The 19290-nt window shown below is 38.0% G+C and overlaps 2 protein-coding genes across 2 annotated transcripts in view; one reads left to right on the top strand and one right to left on the bottom strand.

Annotated features, from left to right (window-relative positions):
* The window catches only part of LOC140243549 (urea transporter 1-like), a 16385-nt gene extending 6260 nt beyond the window's left edge, over positions 1–10125 (top strand). Inside the window, exons 2-5 of the mRNA XM_072323219.1 lie at positions 1480–1669; positions 2353–2500; positions 7391–7525; positions 9893–10125. Of these exons, the coding sequence (XP_072179320.1) occupies positions 1480–1669; positions 2353–2500; positions 7391–7525; positions 9893–10125 (706 nt within the window). The remainder of the gene's footprint in view (positions 1–1479; positions 1670–2352; positions 2501–7390; positions 7526–9892) is intronic.
* A 6142-nt stretch (positions 10126–16267) lies between these two features.
* Positions 16268–17347, bottom strand: LOC140243548 (galanin receptor 2a-like). The gene has a single exon (XM_072323218.1). The coding sequence runs from the start codon at positions 17345–17347 to the stop codon at positions 16268–16270; it is 1080 nt and encodes a 359-aa protein (XP_072179319.1).
* Between the last annotated feature and the right edge of the window lie 1943 nt (positions 17348–19290).

Here is a 19290-nt window from a genome sequence, read left to right as displayed (position 1 = left end):
ATTATTACGTTCCTATCCAAGAAGGCTTTTCTGACATTGTTTAAAAGCTGATAGGACCTATACGGGCAGGAGATGGGGAGTTGAGGTGGGCACAAAACCGAATTTACAACATCGTTGCACCACTGCTACTGAATGGTATGGAATATTTTTAATTAAAGAAAAAAAAAGATGTAGATCAAAGGACATTTTAGTTTTAAATGTTTTCTCTAAACATGTACGAAGAATGTTAGGCGATGATGCTATCGTTTTACAACTCACCCATCGGTTTGTACGTAGCAGTGTAGTAAAAGTCATGGTTTTGTTTCAACAACTACTCTCTGTTCCACTAAGTTCTCTACTATCAATGTATCACTACACCGCAATAGTTCTTTTTTTTACGATTGGGACTTTTTCTTTTAATTCTATATATAGAAAAAAAGATAAAAGATCGTAGACATAAAAATATAGTAAAACGTGCAGATCAGTGACACATTACTTGCGAGATTATGATGACATCACTACGTGTATAAAAAAATACTGGTAGTCAGTGGTTGCTAGTAGCAACACATGAAGGCATAGAACGACTTTAAATATTTTGTCATTTTTTCTTTTCATTTCAAGTCTGACTTTAATCAAACTTTTACTGTTCTTTTTTTTTAAATCATATTTCAATTCAAACTATTTATCTATTCAACAAGGTCTAATTTACAGAGAGCAGAATTGAGCGTTTATTATTACATTCTACCGCCTACACAGGTACCGGAGGGTACATGTATTGACGAGATTATGTCTTTTAACTGCTGTGAGGTAAAAACAAATGTCGGTCATATTCGGTTCCACGAGGCGCAGTTTGCTTAATGCCACTGATGTATCTGTAGCACGTACAAACGCTGTCCTTCAAAACTTAACCTCGAACAAAATCCAATTAACGTGACAATTCCCCCATATCAACAGTGCGTTTTCCCCTGTATCAATGTCAGTGTCAATGCCAAACATCCATAATGAGCCAGTTCGGGGTTCCACTTTGCCCATGAGCAGAAAAAAAAATAAAGGTAATTCGTACTAACAGGGCATGTTGGTTTTTCGATTCACTGAGATAAGCATCTTGAATGTAATGATCATTTCAGTAACCCCTATGGTGCTTGCCAACATAAGCACCTTAAAGTAAAAGTGGTATTTTGCAATATCAAAAGGAAGAGATTATGAATGATTAATACAAAATAAAGAAATGGTATATTTCCAAGATGTTTATTTGACGGACTATTCTGATCACCTGATGTTTATACGTAAGTTCATTCTGTGTTTAATCGTGATTGATGAAATCCATAAATCGTTACAGAGGGCAAGCCTATTCATTATGTTGCTTTTAATACGAGCGAGAAAAGAAAAAGGTCATTAATTGTACGCAACCATGTGCAAATGAGCTAACTCCGAACTGGCTTATTACCGAATATGTGCTAAGTATGATGACCTCTTGAATCTTCCCTTATCGCATTCCAGCACTATTCTGAGTAGCGCCCTCTGTAGTCTTCTGGCGCGATGGGGAATACCCTCTTTCAACTTGGCATTCAACGTGATAGTTATCTCGTTCGTCGCTGCCACTGGGCCGGATAATCACCACTTCCCCCAGAAAGGAGGGGCGTCCCCTTTGCCGACGTCATGGGGAGTTGAACCTCTAGACTGGTTACAGGTACTGCATTCCATAATATATATATTTTTTTATATATCTCTAATTAAAATCCCTTGATATTTCACCATGCATGACAAAATGATTGCAAAAATCTCTTTGGTCAGGACAGAATGTTTCATTTTTTTTTTTTTTTTTTTTTACAAAGTGTATTTGGAAGATATTTTAAAACTGGAGATTTGTTGCGCAGGTTTACGGCAAAAAAAAAAAAAAAACAAAAAACTTGGGGGCGATGATATCTTCACCTCAGGTATGTTCATATGTGGTTACGTTTGACATCAATTTTTAGTAAAAATATGTTTTCATAATCGATGAGATGCCTACTTTTTGTCCCATTTTGATGAATTTTGTGTGCCTTATTCTTCATTCGTTAAACCCAACTTAATACAATATGAGGACTTATTGCACTCAAATGGAGATATGTTTATAAATGCATACTTGCATTATATTTAAAAAAAAGAGAACATTTTAGGGTAACAATTCAAAGTCTATCAGCAAATAGAGCGAAATAAGGCCTTTCCGGTGAGACGTCACTTGTAGCATAACAAAGAACATTCTTGTAATTGTGATTAAGAATATCCCATAAATATTTTCTTATTGTTTACTCCGTTTTAATCGCATTTTGCTAAAATCAACAAAAATGGAGTTAACTCGTTTTTGCAATCAAACTCTTCATAATATCATAGATCCTGGCCAGCATACCGAGGGGGATAGCCCAGTGCTATGGCAGTGACAACCTCGTCACCGGATGTCTGATGAGCGTCGGAATGTTGGTCTGCTCCCCGGTCGTCTGTTGTCACTGCATTCTCGGCTCCATGATGGGATCCCTAACCGGTAATGGTATAATTGCAGCTTTCCTACCAGCTGTGTACATAATCAATACACACCCTTTAACCCGTTCCTTACGGGAACCTGGTATACCAGGATCCCAAAATGTTGACAGGAGTATCTGCATTCGTGGATTCAAATTGGTATCGTGCTGACTAGAAAAAAAAATGACTTTGGCCGACAGATTAGAGTTTCTTTTATTCATATTATTCTACTCTTTCTTTTTTTGGGTACCAAATCTGATTTTTTTGTGTCTTTTTCTAAAACTCTTTTCAAAACAGAAGTGCGCTTGATTTTGGAATAAAACTCGTATGAAGACGTATGTACAAATGAAGCTGACCTCACTGTATTTTGACTTTCGCTGACTCCGTTCGGGTGCCCTTATAGTGTATGATAACAAAGTCTGCGAGCCCATCATACCACGTTATATTCATAATCTCACGTCCGATCGATATTTCCCATTGTTTCAATGGCACGCGCAGTAATGGCTGTGAAAATTGGAATACAGTCATGTAGGCCTACTACTTGACTACATTCGCATAGGCAGGTCACCAACCTGTCCGTTCTTTGTTCTTGGCAAAAAGATTCTAGTTTGTGGGCTGCCACTATCAATGCCGCCATGACATTGAAGCCACTTGCTCTGCTTTCAAGATAAGAACAGAAAAGAAGAGAAAGATGTAGCCTTCACAGTTGCATCCGCAGAATTACACTGCATCTCTTTAACGCGTGCCGTCACTTCGCAGCCCCTAACAAATGCTACTTTCTTCTTCTTCTTCTTCTTCTTCTTCTTCTTCTTCTTCTTCTTCTTCTTCTTTTTATAAATCAGACTTTATCTGAGAGGTATACGCTTTAAATTCCCAATAGGCTTACCTAATGGGCGCCTACACTAAGTACGGTCTTGTCCTTCAAGTAATTTCATTATTTGATTACGAAGCTTTTTAGATCCTGTAAGCATGATACACCACTTCGAAGGAGGACCTGGATTAACACGTTCCTGCAAGTCTTGCAGGGACATTCCGGTAAACAAGCCACAACAAAGTTAAGAAGTATTAACGTATTTCGTCACTCAAAGTCGTATTCTAATGCGGCAAATTGCCCATGACCTAGAATATGTTTCTTTGTGGTTAACGTAATGATCCTACTTTAAGACCACCAAGAACGTATTACTGCCGACCATATAAGCTACCACTTGCAAAAAACAAAAACAAAACAAAGTTAAACAAAACAAAACAAAACAAAACAAACAAGGCAAAACCATTTCACTTTGAGTTTCTTCAACGCTTCGTGCAGAATGATGAGATGTCTATCCCCGAAAGGTTAAATCACCACTATATGGACATCTCGATCAATTCAATTCAACTCATTTGTTTTCATTCTTCTTTTTCCAACAAAACAAACACAAAATAAATCAGGGATTATTCAAAAAACAGAATCATACATTCGATTTTGCAAAGGATAATTGATCCAGATAAATATAAGAATGCATACTGGCAAAAATACACATTTTTGGAGGAAAAAAAGAAGAATTGAGAGGTCCACTAAAAAGCAAGCTTGTATATTGTGAACCACTCAGACAAATTTTATGAAATACTTATTTGCAAATACTTAGTACAAGTATGATATTGCTTATATTCTAATTAATTGATTAGATAAGCAATATTCAATGTACTTTTAAACGTAACGGCTCGTCTCTTACCCTTTTACGTCATTGAGTTGAGCTTATTTCCTTCATGCTAATATATTTTGCAATGAAACAAATATATCAGGATAAGCAATTGATTTGAAATTCGGCACTGAATAACATAGATATAAGTTGAAATTTTCGAGTTCATATTTACTCTTACTTGGGATCTATCTCAGAATTTGATTCTCCTGCATATTATGTACAATGATGAAAGTGCCTAAAAACAAAAATATCACAATGTTTTGGAAACCCATTCGACTGTATAAGTGTTGTAAAGACCAGTTATCAAAACAGCTTGGGAGTAAAACTTACACCATAATGAATTGCCAAAACACTCAAACGAACAAATCAAAGCAAAGGGTCCACAAATTGATTTATGCGTCATTTATAATAGGGAGCTTTGGATTTTATACGCGCGGACGTTCAAAGAGAAAAAAACAAAAAACATGATCTGAGCGTGTGCAGTAGCGCACGTCAAGCCACTGCGCACACTCAGATCATGTTTTTTTCTCTTTGAACGTCCGCGCGTCTAAAATCTAAAGCTCCCTAATATCACCATTTGTGACGCATCTGGACCGATAGGATAGTTAAGAGTAGGGGTCCTACTATTGGTGCTTGATTATAAATCTTCCTACAAAAGAAAAAAAGGCAAAGTCAATCACAAGCAGGGAGAGATAGACGGAGAGAGAGGGTGAGAGAGTGAGAGAAGGAGAGAGAGAGAGGGAGAGAGAGGGAGGGAGTGTGTGTGTGCCATATGCGTGTGCGTGTGTGCGTGAGTGTGTGTGTGTGTGCGTGTGTGTGTGTATGTGTGCGTGTGCGTGTGTGATGAAGTGAATTGTAGGGATATCTAATGGACTTCAGCTCTTAGCCAGGCACTCTAATCACTCCTAATCGGATTTGAACCAGTTATTTTGTCAGAACTGGGCACTATCGAAGACAAGGAAGAAAAACTCTGACTCTGTATCATACACTAATTTCATTTTTTATCAAAAAATAAGAGCAAAAAAAAAAAAGATATCGGCTCGAGGGAAACGAATTGTGGGCAGCGGCGCGCGTCTGAATTGGACTGCAAGCGACTGTAAACAAGCACGTCTTATTCGATTACGAAGAGGTTTGCACGTTCACACGAGACATTTAACATCATCTAATCACATTACGGAACAAATAGAAAGGATGTGCGTGGCGACTCTAACAAATTAAGGGTTCTGATGTACGGAGAGGAATGACTATTTCTATTTTCCGTAACGCTCAGGAGGTCAGTCAAAACAAAACAAAAAGTTGTCGCTTCAAATGCACCATCTCTCCTTGTGATTATAAGAGGTCCCCATCGAATTCAAGCTGACATTGCGCTAACACTCTCTCGCATTGAAAACAAATAAACCATTGTGGTGTTGCGTTATGTTTTCTTCAGTTTCATCTAAACAGAATTGTCTAATCATACTGACAAGCACTGACAGTCAGATCACCGCATAGATTGTTCATGTAATTTGCAATCTGAATTTCAGTCTTGTTCCTATAATTGTTTCATGGTTGTTTCCACCTGCATAAACCTTTTATCAAACATTGCATGAACAGTCTTCCTGAGGAGTTGAAACAATGTGCCTCCTTGTTTTCATTTAAAGCAAACTTAAAGAAGCACATTTTATTACAGTATACTTCAAATACAAATTAAAAACAAATAATTCATATGATTAATGTTGGTCTCCCAAATAGCAACATCGCATACCGTTCCCTCTTTCAGCAAACCAATTCGATTATTCTACATTCCAGCATATCTTCCCTTCTGCACTTTCTAGCACATGCACGCACATCCACCACCATCACGTTTTTCCCCTGCTATCTTCGCAGCAGAATTTGTATTGTATTGTAGTACAAATGTATTACGAAACTAGTATACGCCCCTACCTTTTCCTCTGGCCGGCCATCTTTTCAAGCTATGCTTACAATGGCGGCCCTCTGCATTATCGCTCCAAATTAAAACAGCTTGAATGGATTTTTCACAACACAACTGACTCTTTCTTTTTATTTTGCATATTCAAATGAGATTGTTCAGTTTGTCAGTGCATTTTTTCATCCAAAGTATGTATTGTCTCAGTGTAAACAAATGACGTGCATTCAAATCTCATTTGAATATTCAAACATTTTGTTTAATAGATACTTTATTTTCTGCAAATCAACAAATCAATCAGCAAATCAATATACTAAGGCACATGATCATGAACATGTGGGAAATATACAAAATAAATTCAAAACAGAGTCGTTTGACTTGCGTAAACAAAGATATAAAAGGTAATTAATGATACAATATACAGTATGCATGTCTATGCAGCGGGGATTACAACAATTATAATTATGGAGCGATAATGCAGAGGGCCGCCATTGTAAGCATAGCTTGAAAAGATGGCCGGCCAGAGGAAAAAGTAGGGACGTATACTAGTTTCGTAATAATACAATACAATACAATACAAATTCTGCTGCGAAGATAGCTGGGGAAAATAAACGTGATGGTGGTGGATGTGCGTGCAAGTGCTAGAAAGTGCATTACATTGTAGTTTGCTTTGTTTATATGCAAATGTCATATCGTATACTTTCGTCGGAAATGAAATAAAATGAAAATTAGTTTCTTTCCTTTTCATTCGTTTTAACGGTTATCAAAACGACTAGCAATGATTTATTAGGACTCGCTATCTTTCAACGCAGAAAATCATTAAACTGAAACATATTTCTGCATACTCAAATGATGCCTCGCTCGGATGACTTCATTAGTTTGATCAACTTGCTACTTTTCTTAGCATTGATACCATAACTTTAATCATAAACATCATACAATACTTTGTATATTCCGTAAACCTTATATTCTCGACATCTTGTATTTTTGCACGTTACCTCACTTTTGACATTGATATACTGTACTAAAAGCCTATGTTATATTTTTTGAACCCACATCCTACAAGCTTTGCTTTTTAGTGGGTTCCTCATATTACATGTCAATTATACGTCCTTATACATTTGTGCAATTTTGTTTCAAACTGACCATTGTGTTAAAACATTTCTTTTTCAAAATCAAATGGAATATAAAACTTGTATAAAATGTGGAACATGGAACATGAATAATAATTAAAAAAATAGCTCCTCATGTTCATACACCATATTTTGTTCATCTTTCATTCATGTATTGTTATGTTTCTTTGATTTTTTTTTTTCTCTCAAAGGTCTGGCGCTGGCTGCCACGCCCTCGGAAATTTACAACGGCAGCTGGAGCTACAACTCGGCATTGGCATGCGGGGCGATAGGGGGCGTCTTCTACGTGCTAAATTGGTCTTCGCATATCATGGGTCTTCTGGCCGGTAAGAGCTCACTGCGAATGTATTCAGTGCTAATCTTTGCGATTTTATTATGACATGTCACACCTTTTTTTTTTTTCGCTATCAGCTGCCAATGTGGTTGCTTCGAAAGGAAGGAGGAAAAAAGGAGTTTAGAGGAAGAGGGTGAGAAGGAGAAAGGGAAGGATGAGGAAAGAAGATAATAATTACGTGGAGGGAAAGAAAAAATGTGGAAGAAAAAAGAGGAGATAGAAAAAAAAAATAACCCAAAGAGGACTGAACTTTGGCACCTGTTGAAAATCGAAAGTTTTCATAGTTCACATATATCGTCTGTCCGATTTTGCAATTGTAAACTTTCCGATTTTTCCCCTTTTGAACCAAAGATTTTCTCAAAACTGTCTAGAATAGATTATGGTTCACACAGACACACACGCACATATATTTTTTTTTTATGATATCCTTTGTTTGAATTTCATTCAATATCAGCATCATGTTTACAATGAAAGGAATATAAACAAAACTAAGTAGCTAATTCTTCTCACTTGTGCTGCTAAATCCCTTTTTTTTTCACGTGCAATGAAATATTTTGTGCATACTATACCATGTATTCAAAAGTGCTGCAAAATTCTACATAAATCTCATTATCCAAAATTCAATCTTGATCAACTTGATCAAACTCATCAGCATCTGCATAATTGCACAAAAATGGACACTTGAAAATAAAGCATTTCTGAAAATTGTAAGTACAGACACACACACACAGAAACAAACATGATATATACATATATGCATATATATACATATATATATATATATGTATACATATAACTATATACTGAGTACGATGTAGGCCTATAGATACGCGTCATATATAACCGATATACAGTTTTATATTGTTTTATTCATATTGATATATTTATTAATATATATAATATAAACGATGTATATACCCGTTATGAATAAACAATATACAGTTGTATATTATACAAAAAATGATGCACAGGATAGAGTGCGTTATCTCATGCATGTTTCACAATTGTAAATACCCTCGAGTGCGCTGCGTGTCCACTAACGCCACGAAATAATCCTGTGCATCATTTGTTTTATAAAATGGGTCGAAAACTAACAACATTTTTCACGTACCTTTGTGGATCAAGATGTCCGAAGATGTTCGTCCCAAACACGTCACACTCGGAAATCACGCACATATAAGTATGGTTGGGTGTTCATAATACCGGCCACCTAATGTTTTTCTATCAATAGAAACGTGAAAAATCTCACAATTTGCCTGAAATTTTACTCACGTGTGGAGAAAATACTCCGGATTCACAAGCGCGCACTGAAAATGCGATCTGAGGTACGCGCTCTTGATGGCGGCTTCGAACGCGTGGGGTGTCATTTTTTCCGCACTCAGTTGCCCTGTTCATTTCAACCGACCACCCTGGCAACACGTATAAAGGGCACTTAAATGCGTTTTTTCGACAGGCCGCTGTTCTATTCCAGCCGTAATTTTTTTCCCCAATAATATTTGAATATATTTTGAATCCTTCGATATTACTTTTGAAGGACTGTTTGATGAATTTGAATTGATTTTCATTGGGAAACTTTTCATCGTAATTGAAATAAATTAGATGAGTCGGTTTGTTTTTTCACATGCATTTCTCGTTTCTGCTTCAACTCGTACGGTCGTAGCGGGCGACAAAATAATTATGTCATGTGTATGTGTAACGTGTGTGCACGATCGTACAAGCGGCGGTGACAATTTTGCGGTCAAAATCGTCAAATTTATTACGGAAGGATACTCTACATCTAATAACGAGTCAGCAAAGGTAGGCCTAGTTATAATAGTAGTTACACGATAAATCTTATTCGATTTTGCTAAATTTCGTTAATTTAGAGGGAATACTTGTTTGTTTTCGCCTCATTTTACTCGGTAGCGTAGCCCAGTGAAGAATCGAACACCGTTGCGCGTAGTCCCATGCGTACATTTTCTTTCTGTACGCGCAATGCCATTATAGTGCGCGGTCGGTTGATAATGGACCCGGTCGGTGTGTTGAACACCTACCATACTGTACGTATAAGAATATACGTACGCCACACATACTCAGCCCGAACTAGAAGTTGTTTACGGGATTGACAGCGCGTATAGCGCGCGACGCACTTGTAACAACTGATTGAGTGCGCACTGCTAGTGCAAACATTGTGACGTCGGCCGTGGATCCGGATGTTAGTGAGAAATTAATACAAGCACACGTGACTCATTTCAGCGCTTCCAATTGGCTACATTCTTGAACCCATTTTATAATACATGTATGGTAATATACTTTAAGATACAGGTGTGCGAGGTGGATGCGTTAATGAATCATGCACCATTTTTTCTTTTCTACCCAGCCGTCTTTGCCGCGTGTGTACGTGGAGCCATGGCGACCTTCTTTGCGCACGTCCACTGTCCAGTCGTAGCCTTCCCCTTCTGCATCGTGGCGGGCCTCTTTCTCCTCGTGGACAGTAACAGCAAGCAGCTACTGCGCGTGCCCGCTGACCGCATGACCTGCCCGGAAGACCACCGCAGACTCTTCAAACAGAACAATGTCGCCGTGTCGAATGCCGATGACGATCCGACGTAAACCGATCGGCCACCATAGACAGTTTCCGTACGGTTTATACTGAATTTTGAGGTCTCCCATTTTCATATCAAGAGACTAATTTATGGACAGAAATATTAGTGACTACACCCATGGCGGTAGACTTTAATACATACCCGTCGTTGTCATCAATTCGCTATATAAATTCTCTCAATCGGATACTTCGAGAAAAAGAATAAAAAAAAAAACAACAACACTGAAAGGCTATCTTTCATGCTCATTTCGTTTCACATTTTGTGTACTATGTGTTTTGATACAACTGGATTTCATAATTTAGGACACAACATTTGATATTCAAATCAAGACGGTCCTATTATTAACGGAATTGTGACACATGCATGAGATATATGAGCTTTAAAAGTCTTTACCCCCGGCTTGAATTTTAACCAATACAAAATGATGAATCTCGACTTTTGAAGTTTACGCAGTAAAATACTTTTCATGTATCAATCAACGAAATAGAGAATAAGATGGGGGATAATATTATCATTCCCCCATGTTATTCTCATCATAGTTATTTTCATCACAGTTAGAGTTTCATCGATTATTGTTATTTTGAGGCGTGGGTAGATTGTGTATTGTCCAGATATGATAATTTGTGTTTCGGTGCTCTCTGATCCGTATAGTCAGTATGTGGATGTATCATCATCAGCAAAACTCACGTGATAATATATGTCACAACATAGTACTGTTTGACACCAATAATTATACGCAGTTGGGTAACTAATACGAGTAGTTTGAAGCTTTAACGAAATTGATAAACAATGCAGAGTATCATAGTTTACGCAGTATTTCAGGAACTGCCTTATCCCGGAATTGTAAAAAAAAAAAAAAATCAAGAAACTGTACGTAGCTGAGATTCCATGTTAACATAATTACTGTTTTTAGTTAACATTGTTGTTTAAACAAATACAAGCAGTAACAGAATGGGTGAATTTTCAGAATGACTTCATCTGTTTATACAACACGTAAGGATATTGACCTTAGACATACGAACATATAATGCATGCAATGCAACCATTATAATGCAGAAATGTCCATAAAAAGAAATATGAAATGCAAGAAAATTAATATCAAGCTTCAAAAACTGAGGATACAAAACATAACGTGACAAGTTAAACAAGCAGGTGATTAAAAATGAGAGAAAGAAAATGAGAATTTGTCTCAGGGTCTTTACAGACGTTTTAACTGTGAATGAAAGAGATCAAGAACAAAAGATCTAACGCAACCTTCAATTGAGACGAATTCATGTCAGCTTCAAAAATATTCCATCCTTTAAAACAGTGAATCATCATGAATAAAATTATTACAAAATGAGTTCGTGATTATCAGGACTCACCATTAATTTGACAAACATTTGCTACTGTGTAAAAGGTTAGCAGCTTTCGAAGAAATCAATTTTTGCGTCGAGCTCTTTTTATTGCAATTGATTGACAAGTCGGTTGAAGGCCAATTTGTCACTCAGCAGCAATGAAAAGAACTCGACGGTAGAATTCATTAATTTGACTACATACGCAGTGACTGCTGCTATGCGAGATAAAAACCAGCACTGGGCTGCCGGGCAAAAGCTCGGCAGTCTAGTGGATACGACACCTGTCTCGTAATCAGGAGATCGCTGGTTCGAGTCGAACCTGATTGTGTAAGCCAATGATTTCTTGTCATGGCTACTTCAGAAACACTGAATAGAATCGGTGCTTATTTACTTCGACATGTTCGATGAAGGGCGATTTGTCAATCAGATGCAATAAAAACAGCTCATTTAATTAATGTGACTAAATAGGCAGTATCCTCTGCTGTCACGTGTGTAAGGGATAAGAACAAGCACTGGTTGTCGGGCGAAAGCTCGGTAGTCTTGTGGATTCGACGCCTGTCTTGTAATCAGGAGACTTTTTGGTTCGAATCCAACCCAAGTAGGTATGCCTATGATTTTGTTTATCTTTTTTTTTACATTTGTTTTACATTTTCTGTCAGTAATTCAAGGCAAACTGTTCCATGCAAGAGCTAATAGCTAATAACGAATGAAACGTTGATATTCAAATATAACTTGTATGATACCTGTATCTCACAGCATGAAACTTAAACATTGCCGTCGGAATCAACTAGTAACTGGAGAAACTTTCATTTCTCTGAAAGATGCGCTGACATCCTCCAAACATACATTCAATCAGACGCCAAAGATTTAAGCTAATGATCAGAATCAGATAATTTTCATAATATTCATGTGCGCTCTTGAGAGTGCTTTTTGTACTTTTCAGTTTCAAATACGAATTCAATCACGTCACCGCTACCGGTAATTTGTTTGTGATGGAATGATGCGTATACACAAATACAATCTTAAATTTGAAGTCTTTGGTTTGTATTTGATGGTTCATATTTCTTACTTGAAATATTTGATGAAATAAAAAAAAATGCAGGCGTAGATTTCTCTTCACTTTCAGTAGGTATGTTTCAAACTTGTCTCTCTCTCTCTCTCTCTCTCTGTCTATCTCTCTATGTAAATTAGTGTGTGTGTGTGTGTGTGTGTGTGTACGTGTGTGTGTGTGTGTGTGTGCTTCAACCCGGGTTCCTCTCGAGTAGGTTAGGAGTTTGTATTTCAACATGTACCGCCTGTTGCATCTAATCAGATCGTATTTTGTTGCCCTCTGATTGGTTTAAAGATGCAATGAATAAACATTCAAGAATTCCAATATTCCTTTATAATGTAAATCATTTTGCAAGGTCTCACACTACCTTGTCTGGCTCTCCGTGATCATGATACCACAAGCAATAAACATGGCAAACCGTCCAAGTACTGTAATATTCTGTTGAGCATTTTGAGTCTGGAGAAATTCATTTACGCATTAAAAGTGAAGCAAAAAATCTTTATTATCAACTTGTGAGTGACAAAGTGCACAGAATTAAACCTGCACATCACTACTAAGCAATAACTAATACACAACATTTGTTAAATCATCTTAGACATTTCATAGTAAATCGCCTGAAGTATGGTGGATCAAAGGTAGATAATAACGGTGTGGAAGTGAATGCTATTTGTACAATCTCATCACAAATATTCAGGACCCCACTACCTTCAACTGTACACCATCCTATTACATTAACAGTTGATTAAGAGATTTCATTTATTTCAAAGCACAAAAGCTATTCTGAAATAATACTGATAATACGAAAACAGTAAAAAGAAAATAGGAAAAAGATGATATGAATATTGATACTTTTTCCAAGAAAATACGTCAACATCTCACCATAACCGCGAATGTCAAAATGTTGTGTTTACGTCCACCAGTGTCGACTAGTACAACTGTCATCTGCCAATATTGGCAAATCGCAATCTGCGATGTAGGCCTAAATGAAACGCATGAAATGTCTGTACTAAACAACTCTTGGATGACATGACTATACAATGCTCACCTGCAGTTACATGTATATAATGTAGAATTATCCTATTTTCTTTTATAGTCTCGGCATAGATCTCATAAAGATGTGCTTTTTACACGACTGCAAACAGAAGAAAGAATTCCCCAGCTGAGAACATCCACGTCGCTGCCATGATAATTATTGCCCCTTACAATTCCAAACATCTCTATCACGTTTATCGAAGAAAAAAAAGGCTCCACAGCAAACACATTTTACAATTCTGTGCAATTATTGTTAAGACAAATGTAATGATCACAAGGTTAATAACTTGAATCTTAATCAAAAGTGATGGATATAAAAATAGAATGTACAGTAGTTATGATGATAATGATCGTCGAACTTGGATGAAAAAGGATGAAACGCTGTATGACATTACAGATAAAATAGATTCCGCTTCAGCAATCGCATTTCAGCTGCGCGCGAGAAATATGGATTTTTTTTTTCTTTAAAATCAGTTGCACCGATTAAAGACAGAGCCTTTTCCTCTGAAAAGGCAGTAAAGGGCGCCACCTACAAAGTAATAACTAGTAATACAGTGTATGTACATGAATGTACAGAAATGACATTTCCGAGCTAATGTTTGGCAATTACTAGCAGAAGATAAAATATTAGATTATCTTGATATCAGTGCTTGCCGGAGCCAATCGTTTCCTGTAGGGCCCCCATCCTCTTTTTTCCATCCTCTTTATATATATATATATATATATATATATATATATATATATATATATTAACTCAGTTGACAAAACCGAATGTAATTATGTACTCTGCGTTTTGTGTGTTGTTTAAGGCTTCGACTTGTTTGTTTTTTTTTTATTTTAATTTCTGTTTATACATGACGTGCGATTCAATGAGAATATATGCAAGCCTGTACCAAGTTGTCAGCCCGTCAAATGATGGTCCAATAGCGCCATCTCTAGCCGATGCTATTATATGACAGGAAATTACTTCCATTTGCGTTGATCGCTTGTTGTTTGCCAGAGGGAGGACAAAAGCACCGTGTTAACATAAACTATGAAAGAGAAAAGAAGTAAAAAAATTCACATCACCGGAGAAACTAATGTACGTACCTAAATATAGGCACGTGTGAATACTGATCTAATATTAAAGATGGGATGCATTGTTAAAGGGATGGTACAGTATTGGTGGAGATGAGAATTGGGCTTTTAACTTCTGCGAGATACCAAGAAAACACTTATGATATAGTACAGAATATACCATTTTAAGAGGAATTCAAAGTTTATTTGATGAAAATCGGATTTGGAATGACTGAAACATAAAAAAACAAAGTAAAACAAAGCGATCGTAATAAAGTGTGGGTCCCACACTTTATTAGAATTGCTCTTTTTGGATATCTCAGCCATTTCAAAACCAATTTTCATCAAATAAACGTTGAATTCCTCATAGAATTACATGCTCATTCATATTTCATAAGAGGTTTCTCATTATCTCACCAAAAATGTTAGAAACCTAGAATTAGGTCTCAACCAGAACTGCACGGTCCCTTTAAGGGCATGCTGAAGTGCATAGGCCTCAAAGAATCAAGGACTGTTAAGCACGTATAATTCATTGTTTGCTTGTTTAAGTTTAAAGGTACGATCTACCAATAACATTGTGAGCAGTGATTTTTTTTAAAATGTTCGAATTATGACATTTGATGCATATGTGTAGGTTACTTGTATTAGAAAAAAATCCTACCGTATAAAAATTTCGCAAAAAAAAAAAACACCCTAAAATGTAAGGAGATATCACATTTTCTTTCTCAGTAAACCAGAACTGCATACTGTTTATTCAGGAAACAATTCAGTTATAACTAGTGTTCACATTTTGTATTTAACGGCAATTCAACAATGATGATACTGATTAACATTTTTATATTGGTTGTTTCTATTCTTAACTCTAAGGACTATTTTGAAGAACTAAAGCTGGGTTTTGTTTCTTCTGCAAATGGTAAATAATACCTTTAACTAGATCGCTTGCTCTACCAAATTACAACACCGATCGATGATGCACTCACAACACCTTAAAGTGACTATAATATTATTGTAAGGTATAGGCGTGTACGACAAAAGATTCTTATCATAATATTATGTGTAAAGAGAAATCCCATATTCAATATAATCTACATAACACATTGGACACCCGCCCAAGAAAAAAAAAAAGCAAAACAACCTCAATTTAATGATAATGTTTACTCTTCACATTCTCAATTTTGATAACAACCAGTCATGACAGAGAGTATAAGAATTCCGGAATGAGGTGTGCATTGTTGATCCAGACTAATGACATTAGATTATCATCTTCCTTTGCTTATTAAACCTGAAAGTGTAATACGGATTTTCACATTTAACAGTTTACATTGCTTTAGTAGTGGCCACCTATAACTATGCGGCTAATTGTGGCCCACCAAATTTGCCCTTTTTAAAATTTGGTGGCCCGACTTTCATTTTTGGTGGCCCCGGGAAACCGGGCCACCGGGCCACCGTTAGTGTCCAGCCCTGCTTATAGTATCACAACATAATTTGTTACAGTGTCCTAGATTTACAGCCAGCTGAGAGCACGAAAATGCAGTCTTACATGTCCTTAAACAATATGTATACCCCAATGTTGAAAGGCCACATGGCATAGATCGAATAACGGACGGCGACCATGACCTAAAATAACCAGAGAAAAGATTACGTAAAAATTTGGTTGCCTGTACCTGTGAGTTTTATTTGATGTTAATGAAGAAAATCCTGGTTTTACCACGGTCCTTTTGATCCGCTCTGGCCTCCTGGTCTTGCGACTCGCTGTTCTCATCGAACTTTTGTCCGAACACTGGCGCGCTGGTACCCTCCCTGCACGACAAGAAGCTCTTGAGGGCGTCACGAAACTTTTTGTGTTGCACAGTGTAGATGATTGGGTTGGCACAGGAGTTGCAGAAGGCGAGAACCACGAGCACTCGGTCTACGGGACCGTACAGATACTTCGGCGAGAGGAGGCCTAGGTTGAACGCCAAGTAGGCCGACTGGTTCGGGGCCCAGCAGACGATAAATGTGAGCACGACGACAAAGAGCAACCGAATGACCCGCTTCTTGGCCCGGAGTATGCGGACTGAAGGGTGCGAGTCATCCACCTTTCCAGCGCTTTCCTGTAAAAACTTCCTCGATTGTCGATGTAGAATGTACACGGTGAATGCCTGAGCTAGGAGCATCACGATGATGGGGACGACAAGAACAAGCAAGAACGATGTAAGGCCCAAGACATGAGAACCACTTGGGGTGGGAAATCGGATATAGCAATCGTGCTTGACGCTGTCGACAAAGAAGACAAAAAATGCAAAGCTGTTCAGGACGAATGCAGCCGCCCATATCGCCGCGATGCAGAGCAAAGTGTGCCGATGAGAGAAGATACGCTTGGAACGGAACGGAAACGCTATGGCCACAAATCGCTCAACGGAAATGACCGCCAGGGTGAAGATCGACGCACTCACGGATATCCACATCGGCCGAGAGGTGAAGATGAACTTACAGTAGAATTCCCCCAACCAGGATGGAGGGACGCGGAGGATGTCGGGAATCGGGATGAGGAAAACCGAGGTGAGGAAATCCGCCACGGCCAGGGCTCCGATGAGGGTGTCGGTGGATCTTCTGACAATTTTCGGCCGGAAAATGACGCATATGACCAATAAATTCCCGACAGTTCCCACGATCGCAGATACCAACTGTAGAATCGTCCACCACTCCCAAGAAACTGAAGCCCAAAGCCACTGGTCGCCATTATTAAGATCTTCCGGACTTTCGTTTTCCATTGTTTGTAAGTCTAGAGTTGTGAAAACTTCAAGCTCAATCCCTGAAGAAAGAGAAGTCTCCATAGTGCAAAGGGCCTGGTGCTGTTTGCATGAAAATATCCAGGATAAGTATGTGTAGAACAACACAACTGTTTTGACAAAATTTACGACAAAAGAGTTTGGCCATCACGTGAGATGCCGAGCCTTATCTCGACTCCCTCCTTCCCTTTCTCTCTTTGCTGTACACGTAAAAACGAAACTCGAAATAATCGTAGCTTCAGCTTAATGTTGTCAACGACTTCATCCTGACAAATTAGTTTAATTTCCGGATTTTTATTCACTCGACGATGTTTTGTCAGTCCTTACGTTTTTCCTGAGACTACTGAACGGATATGTATTGACATCAATATCATACAAATTAGATTAATACGAGCTCATGGCCACTCTTCAGGGGAAACTCTCTTTTTAATTCCAACAATTTTCGTTAACGAACACTCTATCATGTTTGTAATAACACACACTCTAACGGACCCCAGCCCAAATCTAGATTGAAAGATTCGACGGACTATGGCCTACCTGAGAGACTCAACTATTCCCCACACGAAAGATTGTAAATACTGAAGCCAGGAAAACGGCCGGCCTCCCCTTCCCAAGAAAACCGACACAAAGTAAATACTCTAGCTGTATGCTTGCCTGATAAACTATTATCTGGACCATTGACCAAATACAAATCTTGTGGACTGGTAAAGTTTTCTCGACAGGAACAAGGTGAAACGTAACAGATCTGCTGTGCACAAAATCGACTAAAAAGTTGACCGATGAAATAAAGAAAATAATGGTTTTAAATTTACCATGTCAGCCACCAATTCTATCAAATGCTCTGCGAAGAGTAATCAAAGTTATGGCCTTGAATAAGATTTTATAAAAGAGACATTAAGGTATCACATTTATCAGATAGATATGGAATGACCAGGAGCACAAAGCGTAGAAATATTTACCAGCAATGATGAATGTACGGCAAACCTAATCCTACTTCCACACTACTTCGGAATCCCGGACACGTTGCAGGTTTATCATCCAAGAACTGTCTTTGGACTTTCTTCTCGAATGGTGATCAGTTTTTATAGCAAGTCGGCCCTATTCTGGCATAAGTTGCTTCTTTAGTGACATGAGATACACAAGTCTACATTGCAGAATCAAGCGGCCAGGATATATTCTGACGGAGACTGAATGGGACGGTCACAATTGATAGCAATGCTTAAAATCGATTGGCGCTTTCTGTGTACGAGCTGTCGTCTGCGTTCCGACTGATGGGTGGCGGTCCAATCATGAGCTGAGTGACGTCATCATTCTAAACGCAGATTATTACACGCAGCACCAGCGTCCCTACCACCTCTTTAACTATATTCAAGGATAACTCCTCTTTTGAGAGAGTTACACTGGCATCCAATCGCCAACGAATATCACTAAAGATCTTATTTGGTCAAGCCCTTAGTTATATTACTGAACTATTTGCACACACCTACTCATAATCTGCGTAGATTTTAAGACACTCATCGTTTACAAAATCCCCACATGTAAGACAACAATAACATTAGGAGACCGAGAATTTGTCTGTGCAGCTCCCAAACTGTGGAATAACTTAACCGTGAGAAACCAGGAGAAACCACCAACTATAGAAGTCTTTAAATCAAGACTCAAGACACGTTTTTTTTTTTTTATTGTTTAACTACGCATTATTGTTAAAAATATCAGAAGCTCTTCCAGAGCAGATGAATATGATATTATGTACACAGGTGCTATTGTTATATGTGATATGGTTTTCAGGGGCGGATCCAGGAATTCTTCAAAGGGGGGGGGGGGGGGCGCAACTGATATTTGTCGTGCCACTTCCGGGTTTCATTTCATTTTTTATTTTTATTTCTTTTGTTTTAACGAAAAATAAAGGGGAGGGGGGCATGCGC

The sequence above is a fragment of the Diadema setosum genome, chromosome 20 (genome assembly GCF_964275005.1).
Source record: "Diadema setosum chromosome 20, eeDiaSeto1, whole genome shotgun sequence".
NCBI lineage: Eukaryota > Metazoa > Echinodermata > Echinoidea > Diadematoida > Diadematidae > Diadema > Diadema setosum.
The sequence above is the reverse complement of the archived record's forward strand: the minus strand, read 5'-3'. Positions and strand labels throughout refer to the sequence as shown.